The 13,641-nt window shown below is 53.9% G+C and overlaps 1 protein-coding gene across 4 annotated transcripts in view; it reads right to left on the bottom strand.

Moving 5' to 3' along the window:
* Positions 1 to 13,641, bottom strand: part of ERI3 (ERI1 exoribonuclease family member 3) — a 242,434-nt gene that overhangs the window by 82,015 nt on the left and 146,778 nt on the right. For all 4 annotated transcript variants that reach the window (XM_084637140.1, XM_084637141.1, XM_084637142.1 and 1 more), the window contains exon 7: positions 570 to 669. In XM_084637140.1, coding sequence (XP_084493266.1) covers positions 570 to 669 — 100 coding nt within the window. The remainder of the gene's footprint in view (positions 1 to 569; positions 670 to 13,641) is intronic.

Here is a 13,641-nt window from a genome sequence, read left to right as displayed (position 1 = left end):
CTGCTTCCCAATTCCATGGCAAGTCTCGCAGTGCCGGCCGAACGGCAGCGCCAACCCGATGTGGCACCAAGCTGCCATTCGCTGGGAGAGCACAGACACTGAGATGACGCGCCGAGCCAGGGCCCAGCATGACTCCAGCATCCAGTCCCCAGCCTGGGGCGCTGTGGGGATCAGGAGCGGATCAAAGCCCAAGCGATTTTGCCGGGGGAAGGTAACAGATGGGCCAAACCCTCGAGTCAGTGCCCGTGCCGGAGATGCAGCGTAGGGGGCCCCCAGTGGACGGAGGGGAGTTGGCACAGGCCACACATTGGCACATGGGCAGCAGCTCGCGTTCTGAAGTGGTTGAGGAGCCCCAATGGGGTGGAGGGCGCACATCCTCCCTGGCCTAGGTTTAAAGTTACCCCGGAGCCCTTTAACAAGGGCTTCAGAGACAGCAGCGTCCCAGCCCCGAGTGCACCAAACCTCCCAACCCGCTGCAAGAAACAGCCCACGCGACTGGCAGGCTCCTGCAGCCCCTGGAGTACAGCAGGGCTGGTGTGGCCCCCGCGAGCCCCGCATGCGTCACTCACCTATCCCGCTGTGAGGCCTCCCTATGTGCTGCAGGTTGAGTCCTTTGTTCATGTCTAAGAGCCCGTTCTTCGGCCAGCTCCCCATGGCGAAGCTGTAGGCCTAAAAGAGAGAGAGCAGGGGTTAGCTTGCCGTGCGGCTGGCAGGTGCTTTCTGCCTGGGAGCAGCATCCGCCGGCCCCTTTGCCATGGCTCTGGAGTGCACAGTTGGGGCTCTAGAATCCTCGACTATCAGGGTTGGAAGGGACCTCAGGAGGTCATCTAGTGCCACCCCCTGCTCGAAGCAGGATCAATCCCCAACTAACTCATCCCAGCCAGGGCTTTGTCAAGCCGGGCCTTAAAAACCTCTAAGGAAGGCGATTCCACCACCCTCCTAGGTAATGCATTCTAGTATTTCACCACCTTCCTAGTGAAAAAGTTTTTCCTAAACCTCCCCCACTGCAACTTGAGACCATTACTCCTTGTTCTGTCATCTGCTACCACTGAGAACAGCCGAGCTCCATCCTCTTTGGAACCTCCTTTCAGGTAGTTGAAAGCAGCTATCAAATCCCCCCTCATTCTTCTCTTCCGCAGACTAAACAATCCCAGTTCCCTCAGCCTCTCCTCATAAGTCATGTGTTCCAGTCCCCTAATCATTTTGGTTGCCCTCCGCTGGACTCTTTCCAATTTTTCCACATCCTTCTTGTAGTTTGGGGCCCAAAACTGGACACAGTACTCCAGATGAGGCCTCACCAATGTCAAATAGAGGGGAATGATCACGTCCCTCGATCTGCTGGCAATGCCCCTACATATACATCCTAAAACGCCATTGGCCTTCTTGGCAACAAGGGCACACTGTTGACTCCTATCCAGCTTCTCGTCCACTGTCACCCCTAGGTCCTTTTCTGCAGAACTGCTGCCGAGCCATTCGGTCCCTAGTCTGTAGCAGTGCATTGGGTTCTTCCGTCCTGAGTGCAGGACTCTACACTTGTCCTTGTTGAACCTCATCAGATTTCTTTTGGCCCAATCCCCTAATTTGTCTAGGGCCCTCTGTATCCTATCCCTACCCTCCAGCGTATCTATCACTCCTCCCAGTTTAGTGTCGTCTGCAAACTTGCTGAGAGTGCAATCCACACCATCCTCCAGATCATTAATGAAGATATTGAACAAAACCGGAACACTCCCAGTTCTTTGTTTTCTCACAACAGCTATCCTGAGTCTCTAGCAGGCGCAGGGTGGACACCCCCCTGTTACAGCCACCCCAAAGCTCTGGTCTAATCCCAACAAGATCGCTCCACGTTTCAGACACCCACCCAGCCACTGCCCTGCGCCAGCCATGAGAACACCCAGCACCGATCCAGCGCTTTCCACCATCTCAGGACCGTCGACATTCAGAATCTCCATCGCCCACCAGCGTCCGCAGAGCCCCCCCAGCCCTGCCATGGCGTGTGCCCAGCCCCACAACGTTCAGGGCCTCCAGAAATAAAGGGATAACAACAATGAATCATGGTCTCTAGCCATCAGCCCCAGAAGTGCCAGGGCCTGCCCTATGCCATCCTGCCTCAGAGCAGGGAGGAAGACCCCCAGAGCAGACAGTTCTGCAATAGCCACTGGATTGGGGAGGGTCTCTGTTCGGACAGTCACTCATTCCTCCCCACAGCCTCCGAGGGCACACTGCCTGCGGCTCTGATGGCACTAGGGCTGCACCCAGTCTCTGTCCGGCCAGGTGACATGCTCGGCAGCGGGGAGCTCGGTGGGTGGCACACTCGGGCACGTTACCGGGCTGAGAGCCCATACCCCAGTCCCGTTCTTCTGCCCTGCACACAGCAGCTGCCTGTGGGCTCGTCAGTGAGTCTCCTGCTGGAATCTGCAAGAATCCCAGGAGATTTGTCCCCCTTTGGCTGACAGGCTCCCAGTCTGTGCAAAGGGAGTAGGGGGCCATGGACGGAGAACAGCTGGGGAGCACTGTCACACTAGAGATGCAGCAGGGAATTATGGGCTTTAGGCTCGAGAGGGCAGGAAGAAGCCTAGAGCCCATGATACACCTCCAGTGAATGTCCCCCTATGCTCCCCACACCCTTTCACACAGGGTCCCCCCCACACACACTTCTCTGAGCACGTGTTTAGCCATTAAAACCAGTTTGTCCCCATGGCTCCCCTGAGGCAACGGGGGAGGGGGACACCCAGTGCCAGCCAACCCCGCGCATAGAAAAAGGACAAAAATCGAGAACAAAGGCAGCGAGACTGGGAAGCTGCAGTGCTGCGTTACAGGCACCAGGGGGTGCTGTGCAAGGCTACACACAACTGCAGCTGGCTGGGCCTGAGCCCAGATCCCCCCCTCTCCCCCCCGCCGGGGGACCCAGCAGCTGGACCCTCCATGCTGCACCTCAGGGCTTGCCACGGCTCTCACCAGCACAGGATCCCCGGTTTGCCCATTGGCACCTGACTAGCCTCCCCCAGTCCGGGAGGCCCATCCCGCCGGTCTGCCTCACCCTCGGGCGGGGGTTTACACTGCTGGCAGGCTATGCGGGAGGCTGAGGGGCCTGAACCCCAAGCAGCTCACAGCGCTAGGGGTATAAAGGCCAGATCCACACAAGGACTTAGGCACCTAACACCCCTGGGATCCTGCAAACCCTGCCTGGCTCCCACCCGGCTCTGCAGGCGCCTACACCCCTTTGCACCCATCTGTTCACGGTGGCCCGGAAGGTGGGCTCTGAGCACACCCACCAGAGCAGCCCCCCAAAGCCTCGCGCTTTGGGCCCAGTGGGAGCACGCTCACTTGCAGTGTGAGAGAGCAGAGGGGAAGGAGCAGAAGCAGTTTGAACAGGGACCTGCCACCATCAGCAGGGAGCTCTGAGCGAGTCTGACCCGGGCCACCCTCAGCCTCTCCACCGTGTATAAATAATGCAAGAGCCAGTGGAGCCGGGGGACTGGACCCGGGGCTCAGGTGCCTATGTGTGCTCTCTGGCCCAAAGGCTGTCCCCCTGCCAGCTCCCCATTCCCACCGGCCAGGAGCTCTGCCAACCTACCTTCCCATCGGGCAGTTCTGCTCCCCAGGGGCAATGCCGGACCACAGGGCAGAACTCCCCTGGGGCAGAAGGGTCCGGTTCCAGTTCTGCTCCCCCTGCCAGAGGGACCCTGGCACAACAAGGGACTCTGCACCTGCCCCAGACACACTGCACAACACGGGCCTTACCATCCCAGGGGCGGGTGAGAACAATGAAGCCTCCCAGTGAGAGGGGCGGAGGAGAGGCTAATGAAGTTAAACCGGTAGGACAATGCAAATCTGCAAACAGCCAGGCTGAGCATCCATGTCACACACATCTATAATTACCTCCTGACAGCAGTGCAACCCCTTCATCTCACCCAACGAGACCCACGACTGCACTTGGAGCACTAGCCGCAGCACCTGGCTTAAGAACATGAGCGCAGCCAGACTCGGTCACCACAGGTCCATCTAGCCCAGTATCCTGTCTGCCAACAGTGACCAGTGCCAGGGGCCCCAGAGGGAATGAACAGAACAGGGAATCACCCAGTGACCCATCCCCTGTCGCCCATTCCCAGCTCCTGGCAAACAGGCTAGGGCTTAGCTTCACTTCCCACCGCCCAATCTGCTGCCTCGTGAGTCGTTGTCCAGATCACGTGACCCTGGCAGCATGTCTGTCACCCCGCCTCTCACCTGCTCCCCTGCACCCCAGGACGGACCTCAGCTGTGATCCCTGACTTCCTACCTACCCCCAGTGGGGAGGAACTGAGTGGAACAGAAAACAGAGGGCTGGAGAACGTGTGGACGCGGCTCCTGGGCAGGGGAGGGGGTGGGCATTCAGGACCACGCCTGGCTCCTTGCCCTCGACACTGAGGGGCCTGGAAAAGTGGCACTCTGACCCCAGAGGAAGGAGCCCGGCACCACACCCCCATGCTTACTAGCCCAAAGGCAGGGCCAGGTTCCAGTGAACCCAGCAGGCACCAGGCGGGCACAGAGGCACTGCCTTTAGCCAGCCCGGGGAGGGGGTGGGGGGTGTCGCAGCGACGCGCAGAAAGGAGGATCCCCCTTTCCAGGGGCTGAAGCTGCTTCAGGACCCTTACAAAATGGAAAGAACGGTCTTGGATAGCAGGCTGCCCAAATCAGACCCAGCGCTCACCCGCCATCAGCCAGCACCACGGTCCCGGTGGCACAGGGGGTATCCTAGTTCAAAAGGCCCAGTGGGTGTCATATCCCCCTTGGCACGGCGGGTACCACGTCCCCTCAGCCCAGGGACACCGTGCGCTGTGGTACGTATCCCCCTTGGCACGGTGGGTTCCATATCCCCTTCCCCATGCTACTCCAGTTTCAGTCCCCCTGCCTGGTGTTTTGCACCCTGCCTCACTGGCGTCCCAATGGCACAGTGCCAGGAGCTGGAAAAAAACCCCTCTCTCAGACTTCAGGGCCTGATGCTGAGCTGCACGGAGCACCCTGCGCAGAGGAAACTCCTGGCATCGCCAGCCGGTGGGTCACGAGATCCAACCCTGACAGGGCAGATGGCCATACATGGCCTTTGCTCAGAGAGCAGCTGGCCAGCTCAGGGCTCAGCCCGGCAGCAAGCACTGCCCCTGACTGCCTGCAGGTGCCCAGCCCTTAGGAGCAGACGAGGGACCGGGCTGGGATTTATACAATAAATTCCCCGTCCCCCCAGCAAGCAAGTGGGTGATGATCTAAATGGAGGTGGGGGAAAAGTGGGCCCAGCGAGGATTCAGAGATAAAGATACAGGTGCCAAATACAAACCCTGCCAGGCAAGCCCTGCCACCACCCCCGCCCCCTCCCTGCCACCTGCGGCTCTGCCCAGCCCCGCGCTCTCCCCAGGAGCGCCAGGCTCCTCCCCGCAAGTAGGGCCTTCGCTGGTCCTTGGGGCCTAGCGGGTTCTTGGAAGTGAATTTATTGCCAGCATATGTAACCATTCATGCTGCTCTGTTACTCCTGCCTTAGCAAAACACAGGGCTCCACAGATAATTAATAGACAACACTGCTAATCCTACTGGGAGATGATTAGCAATTAAAACTCCTAATTAAGTCTATGCATAATTCACTGAAATTACACTGTGTGTACACACGGGGAGGGTTGCTTGGCCTTCGACAAATATGCACTGATATCTTTATTGTTCATTAGATTCCCCCTGGCCCAGACCCGGCTCTATCGCTCGCAAGTCAGACTGATGCCCGTACTTCATCCCCGCCCCTCGCACCGGCTCCCTGCTAGTGGAACCGGCTCCCCCTCCTGGGCTGTCTGGAAATTGGACAATGCCCGAGATGGCCATGTTTGCAGCTCCCCAGATGTTCTCGGGCATCTTGTTTACGTAAAGCAGGGCAGATTGTTGCCTCCGTCGTTGCCACAGAGGTGCAGCCCCCAGAGACGACAGGTCTCAGCATGCAGCGTGGGCTTGGCACTTGAATTACGATGGAGCACTGCATGCTGGGAATCTGCAAGCTCCACGGGCCGCATGAGCAAGCCCGGGTCTTGTTCTAGTACTATACAAGCTGCGGTAATCGGTCCAGTGGCCATAACCTGCCTGACCACGCACGGGCAGGCTGTGCTCAGATCCTGCTCCTGGACGCGCTCTCGTCCTGCCCAAGCCCGTAGCCCCTGGGAATGCAGCAGAGGGAGCATTCTCAGCCCCAGTGGGACATGCGGGGGGGTTCCTTTGAGCAATTAAGGTACAGCATTGATAGACTTCAGTCCGAGAGAGAGAGGGAGCTGCCATGCAGGCTTAGGAGTGACCAGTAGGGGGAGGGGAGCTGGGGGCTCCGAGAGGTGCAGAGGGAGCTTGGTGGAAGGAGATATCTGTTTGCAGTTTGATCCTGTACCTCCCAACATCCCACCTGATTCTCCAGCTGACCCCTGGGGAGCCCCAGCCTGCCCCCACCTCCTCTATCGCTGGCTCTCCACAGACCCACCTGCTCTGGATCAGCGGCAGTGTCACCGGGTGGAGGAGCTGGGAGAGAGGCAATCCCAGCTCTCCAAACCAGGCAGTATCTTCCCTTCTAGCTGGGCCTGGCTGCAGAGCCCCTGACTTGGGCAGGAGAGAGCTGCCCTCCCCTTGGGGGCTCTGCCTGGCTGGGGATGGGGAGCAGGAAGGAAAGAGGATGCTGACAACCTCTCCACAGCCTGACAGGCACGCAGAAAGCCCGGGGATGGCTGTGTTCCAAAAGCCTGCCCAGACTAGGAGAGAGGGACAACGCAGTACAGATGACACAGAAGGATTAAACCTTCCAACCCCTGAATAGGTAGAAGATGTATCCCTCTCTAGCAAGAAAACCTAACAACTCCTCTCTAGCTCCCCCCTTCTCTGCTGATAGCACCCGCTACCCTTTGGCCCCTGGCAGACCTTGGGAAGGACCTCAGCTTTTCACTGCCTACTTCATCCTTTGCAACTTCTCCTGGGTGCCTCATCACAAGGCTCCCCGCTTTGCCGCCAGGCTCGGTGTGGCACAGGTGAGCCCAGAGACCGTTCTCCACTTGGTACAACCATTTTGTCTCAACCAACTTCACGCACTGCAACCCCAGTCTCCGCACAGCGGCTGGGCACGTGGAAGTCAGCCGTGGGAGGGGCACCAAGGCAAGGAACGGAACCGGAAGAGCAGCAGCCAAGGCAGGAAGTCTGCGCCACGCATCTCAGCCCTTTGGATCAGCACCAGGCACAGCACTTTGCTTTGCTAATCAAGGTCATTTGGTACAGCTGCTATACCTGAGCAAACTAGCTAAGCAGCCAGTGTGGAAGGTGGCCTGACCACTGAAGGTCAAGTGTGCACTTATGCATATTCAAAGCTGTCTGCAGGATCGATTGGGTTTTAATTGTTTTTCCTGGGGTTTTGGAAGGAACTGCCAGGGGCATTGATCAGCCCCAGACGAGACCGCTCACACTTCAGGGCTCGCAGACACTGTCACTTTGGCACAGGCAGATGGAAATGAAAGAGCAAAACCGAGAGCTGCGCACAGATACAGCAAACAAAACATGCCACTTCCAAGAGGCAAGCTGCCCCCAGCCTGCTGGGAGCATAGCTGCCTGGAGGAGGAGGAAGAGTGCGCCAAGATGTGGGATCGGTGAATTGTATTTGAAAATAAAGTTTTTTAATTAAAATTGGCAATTCTGAGCCGCCTGCCGGCAGCAGCCACACAATCAGGAGAGAGGAGCTTTACTGTTTAATATTTAAACACAGCGTTTAATCTTTAAACAGGAAAGCTCTTCTTCTGACTGTTAACGCAAGATGGAAAGTGCTTTAAAGTCTCAGACACTGGGGCTTCCCACCCTGTCAGGGTCACACAGGAGGCCAGCTCCTGGCAGCAGCCAGGCACAAAGTACAGCTGTAAATGACACTCCTCCATGACCCAGGGTTCTAGGCCTAGCCTTCTCTGCATCACCAGTGAGATTTCAGGCAGCCTGCGGACACGCACATTTCCAGCTTGAAAAGGAACATAATAAATGTCATTGAAAAAAACCAACCCAATGTCCTCCCCTGTGTTACTAACACCACTGTAAACGCTTACACCGAAGGCATTCAAAAGCTGCAGTGGTGTCTCTTTCACTTGTTATGCTGGCTTGGACAAGGAAACCAGACTAGTAAATTTCCCTTTCTGGTTTGAGTCATTGTTACAGAGTTTGGGCTGACAACCCCATGGGAGAAAATCCCAAACACAGAACAAGTCTCCTTGGGGTTTCCCCCCCCCCACATAAATTTTAGTTGTCAAAAGACAAAGAAAAAATTAGCAAGAACATTTTGAAATCTTTTGCTAACATGAATTTTCAAACGTTTTTAACCACTCTCTTTGAGCTGATAAAAACCCAGAAAAAATTATCTGGAAAAAAATATCTACTTCCTCTCATGTAAACATTTCCATTAATATAAAACTTTAACATTATTTTTCATTTAATGAAATCCACATTTTGGATCTGAACACCCTGACGGTGTCCCTTTACAGTCGTATTATTGTTTAATTACACATCTCTGGCACTTCATAAATAAATATGATCACAGGCCCTTGCCCGCAGGAGCTTACAGTGTAAGGTGCCCAGGTGACAGGCATGCCCTAAGAACGGCAGCAGATTAGACAGGTGGCCTGAGTCTGCAGACAGTACTCAGAATTGTACTTACCCCACTGCCCCCTAAGACACTCCTGGCAGCGAGCACTGTGCCCCGTGGGCCTGGCTGCAGCTGCAGTTTTGCCAGATAACATGGATGTTTGCTGGCACGAAGCTGCCTGCCCCCTTTGGTCAGCCCCACTGGCATCCTCCTCATTACCTCATCTGACACGGGGGCCAGGAAGGGCAAGAGACTTCAGGAAAATAAGTTTTGTGATCAGCTACATGGGAGGCTTCAGGGCTCCTGTTCTCCCAGCCAGCATTCAACAGATACAACAGCCTTGGGTGTCAGTCAGGTGAGCTAGCCATTCTCAACACTCCCTCGAATGCAGTGATCCCAAAGCATGGTGCATGCCCCAGCAGACTAGCTGGGTGAAGGGAATGTTACAGTTACACAAAGGCCTCTCAATTGTTCTCCAAATTCTCGGCTTCCATTAGTTTACAAAATGAAATCTCTAGTTTTATGGATGCAAAGAAAACATTCAAAACATGATGCAGAAGCAACTGCCTCAGTTTGCAGAGAGCCTGAAACAACAGCTCCACAGCATGAACTGTGCCATCCATCTCAGCGAGTTCCCCAATGATGCTCAACAAAGCATGGAAGAAAGTAGAAATGTCATATTATGAAGAACTACCCCAGTTCTGGCTAAGGGGAAGGGAGGGCACAAGGAAGTCACCAGAGGCGTGGATGGTGTATGAATTAGGCTGAGTAGAGCTGTAATAACACACGGTGCGGCTGCAGGCATAATTGTTTTGTTTTCCTGAAGGGGGCTCAGCTTTCTGCAGTTTGGAAAATGCTGTCTTAGCAAGCGCCGAGCTGCGGCCTGACAGCAGGTCCGGCCGCTCACGCAAGCACTGCTGCACAAGGCCAAATGCACGCACGGCTCGGTCCAAGGCACGGCAGTCAGCTGGGACGCAGCAGGGATGCGAGAAGGTCCCAGACACCGCTCTCTAGTGCAGCGACTCCTGCTGCTAGTCACAGACATGGGCTTCCCTCCCCCCTTCCCCACAAACTGACAACGCAATCTCTCTGTGCCTCAGTTTCCCCCTCTAAACAAGCTGACGATTCACCAACTGTACAGTCTGGGGGCAGGGGGAGGTGTTGTGAGGATTAGTCTCTCGTGTGCTGTGTAAGCCCTAAACATGGATACATACGCCCCACAGGGGTTTAAAACCTCCCTGTAACCACAGTGGGACTCTCCGCATAGACAGTGCAACTCGCGGGCTTAAGTGCTCTCCTGGATCAGGGCCTAAACTGGTATTTAAAAATTAAGAGAAAGAAAAATTAAAAAGCAAAGTTCTCTGAATTAAGGCAAGGAACCCAGGCATCCAGAACGGCTTTCTGTTTCTGGGAAAGCAAGTGAAAGATTGGAGGGGGGAGAGGAATTTTGGGAGGAGAAGAGTGACTAGAAAGAAAATTTCAGAGCAAAGTAAACTGTGTAGGGCACAGCAGGGAATTCACCACTACCCCAAGTCAGGGAAAGAAAGGGGCTCCAACTCGGCACGTATCTCAGAGTCTCCCTGACAGTCCTACAGTGCCCTGGCCAAGCCTACGAACTAGCTGGGTCACTGATGGCTCCCCTCAGTGGTGGAGGGGCAAGAGGGATCCCTACTCAAGCATTCCCAGTGGCTAGATTTGGGGGGGAATGTCACCAGAACCACCACATTGCTCTCCTGCACCGCCCTCGACACTCACTCACTGGTCCTCGTACCAGCCAACCATATCGCCACTGCATGAATCCAAACACACACACGCCCCACCGCAAAGCTGCATGGTTGGACCCTGGCTGGGCTTCTGCCCACCTGGCTGCAGGGAACGAGCTTTTGGGGTTTGCACCTCGACAGTTTATAAGCAGCACAGTTGTAAAGCTGACGTTCCAGAGGTCAGAGAATTCCCAGAACAGGACTCGTCAGGCTGGTGGATTGATTTAGCTGGCCTGCATAGCGCTCTATCATTTATTTATGGGCAAGTGCCCAGCACATTCTCTCACACATCAGAGTACGCCAAGATTAGCCTCCTCCTGCTTCATGTGAACAGGACATCAGCTTGCACCCTTCCAGCGTGGACTCACAAACCCTCCGCACACACCCCGCTCAGAGCCTCACTGTCTAAGTACTCTGGCCAGCTGGGGCTGACCTGCCCCAAACAGACCCCCTGACAATAACAGGAGGTGGCCCTGCTATTTATTGACAGGTGAGATGGCAAACCTGTGGGGTTTGGTGCAGAGCATGAATACAAAGTTTTCCCTGTCCTTACACCCTGCAACAACAGTAGGATCCATTCGCAGCCCTAGCTCAATCCTCATTCCCACTGTTAAATGTTCTGGTGACTCCCAAACCCATCCTCGCGGGCCTCCACTAACACCGGCCTCATATATATAGCTCCATAATAGAACAAGGATGACATTCATGGCAGCATGGTCCTCCTGCCTCAGAGCTAACGACTCTCTGGGCCGTACACGGCCAGCAGTAGTGCAAACCTCACCCTTCAGCAGGGCAGGTTCGGTCCCACTGAGAGCTAGGCAGGAAACTGAGAGAAGATTTGGGCAAATTTCTGTTTTGTCCCATAGTGTTTGTCACACTCATTTTCCTAATTTTCCACCCAACCGTTTATCATTTTTTAACTTGGTTTTTAATTTCAAATCAGTTTTTGAAAACAAGAATATTTCGATTCTGAAAACCCCTCCGCACAACAAAGGCGACAGTGCAAAGACAGAAAGAGGAAAAGTGATGGAACATGAGGCCACAACTTCCTTAAAAGTTTGTTGACAATTTTTAAAAATTCCAATGTTTTTGTAAAAAATTCCATTTTAGGGGAAAAACAGCAAAATGTAAACCGTTTTCTGTTTTGTTTCGTTTTAAATGCAAACCAATTCCACCTGCTGGCTCCTGCCTGGCCTGTGAGCAGGGGCCGTTCTCCAGGAGCAGGGCCTCGCCCAGGCAGGCTCTCTGACACCAAGCTGCCAACTGTCACTCACCTCTGCCACATTTCTGAGGTGTGGAAAAGGGCTGCATCTCAGACGCACAAGCTTCCTCCTGGGAACGGGCAACAGGGGATGGATCACTCGATGATTCCCTGCTCTGTTCATTCCCTCTGGCGTATCTGGCACTGGCCACTGTCGGCAGACAGGGCACTGGGCTGGATGGACCCTTGGTCTGACCCAGTCTGGCCGCTCTTATGTTCTGTGACTAGACAGCCACAGGGTGTGAGTTTTCTGGTCTTGTCAGCCTTGCCCAACATACACCAGAAGATGCATCCCCTGCAGGCCACCTATTCAGTTAGCCTCTGAGGGGTTTATATGACCGTAGATGTTGGCAGGAGAAAGCTTGTGCATCTGCAACTAAATAGGCTTTTAAAATACATCTTAAACGGTTTTCAGTCAAACTCAACTACTTCCCCAGTCAGCTCTGCAGGGCCGGGGCAGCCTTTTGCCAAGGGTCTGTGCAGCGCCCAGCACAACGGAGCCGCGATCTCAGCGACAGCCTCCGGGAGCTACTGGGATACCGAGAGGTTTCAGAGTGGCAGCCGTGTTAGTCTGTATTCGCAAAAAGAAAAGGAGGACTTGTGGCACCTTAGAGACTAACCAATTTATTTGAGCATAAGCTTTCATGAGCTAAAGTGAGCTGTAGCTCACGAAAGCTTATGCTCAAATAAATTGGTTAGTCTCTAAGGTGCCACAAGTCCTCCTTTTCTTTTTGGGATACCGAGGTTACTGCTACTAATCATTTTAAGCTCACGCCGGGTGTGGAGCTAGCAAGATGAACTTCTCCCCATGCAAACTCTATGACCCCTGCACTGAGCAAATCAGGGCAAGCCAGCCACCAAACAGCACTGAGGTGCTGACGTACTGACACCAAAGCCAGACCCCTCGGATTTAAGGCTGCTAGATGGGGGCTGATCCTGTGCAAATAAGAGTCAGGTAATCAATAAGTAGATCATCAACATCTGGGCTGACAACTCTTGGGCTAAATCCTCACCCCAACTGCGACTGCAAAAAGACAGGCGAGGAGAGGAGACTGGACCTTGAAAAGGAGGTTCAGTGACAAAAGGGCTCACAGGTCTCCAAGGCCGAGCAGCGTTAGCAGCCTCTGCTTTGTTGCTGTGTATGCAGGATTCTCAGGGCTTGCAGACCTAGGCTAGCTGGCAGGAGGCAGGACTTGTTCCCATCCCCAGCGTCACACAAACCCCAGCATCACCTGTCCCTTTTACGCAGTTTAGTCAGAAGTGCTGCTACATTCATGGCTTTTCAAGTATTTTAAAATCACTTACAAAAGCAGGATTAAACTATCAGAAATCCCATTTAATAGGACAAATAAAGAAATAACAATCGACTCTATCAGCCCTGCAAAGGCAGGCTTGATTCAAATAAATAAATAACTAAGAGAGGGAGGAAAAAAGGAAGGGGGGGGGAATAATGTGTGTTTACTCAAGCAAAGAAAAAAATATTTAAGTGATGTAGGGGAGAAGATTGCAGTAACTAGTGAAGAATAACATCGTCTGCTTGGCTGTCAAATCACACACGAATTTCAGTAATAGATTCTCATTCTGACACTCAATTCAATTCAAAGGTGATCCTGCTTTATCCCAACACATCAAATATTAAACACTCGTATTAGCCAGGGTGTCGTCGCCTTTCCCGGCTTAGACATGGCAGAAGGGTTTTTTTCCCCCTACTTTCCTTCACTCACTCTAATATTCTCAATGTTATCTAAACATGCCTTCATACACTGGGGTTCCTTATCAATCCCATTTGGGGAGGGAGGATGAGAACTTAAAATGGTATTAGCTTGGGGGGCTTTATTATTATTATTTCCAAAGCTTTTCAATTTTGTGTGGAAAAAGCTTAGAAAAAAAGGAGGAGGGAGGGGAGGGCAGTGAGAGCGAGAGAGAGATGGAGCGAGGGAAAGTATAAGAAAGGGAAAAGCAGCCAGCAGCTCTTGTTTGACGGATGCCTTTCAACAAGGGCAGTCTAGCTTGTCAAA

The sequence above is a fragment of the Lepidochelys olivacea genome, assembly GCF_965140295.1.
Source record: "Lepidochelys olivacea isolate rLepOli2 genome assembly, chromosome: 8".
NCBI lineage: Eukaryota > Metazoa > Chordata > Testudines > Cheloniidae > Lepidochelys > Lepidochelys olivacea.
This window is presented reverse-complemented; position numbering and strand designations above follow the sequence as displayed.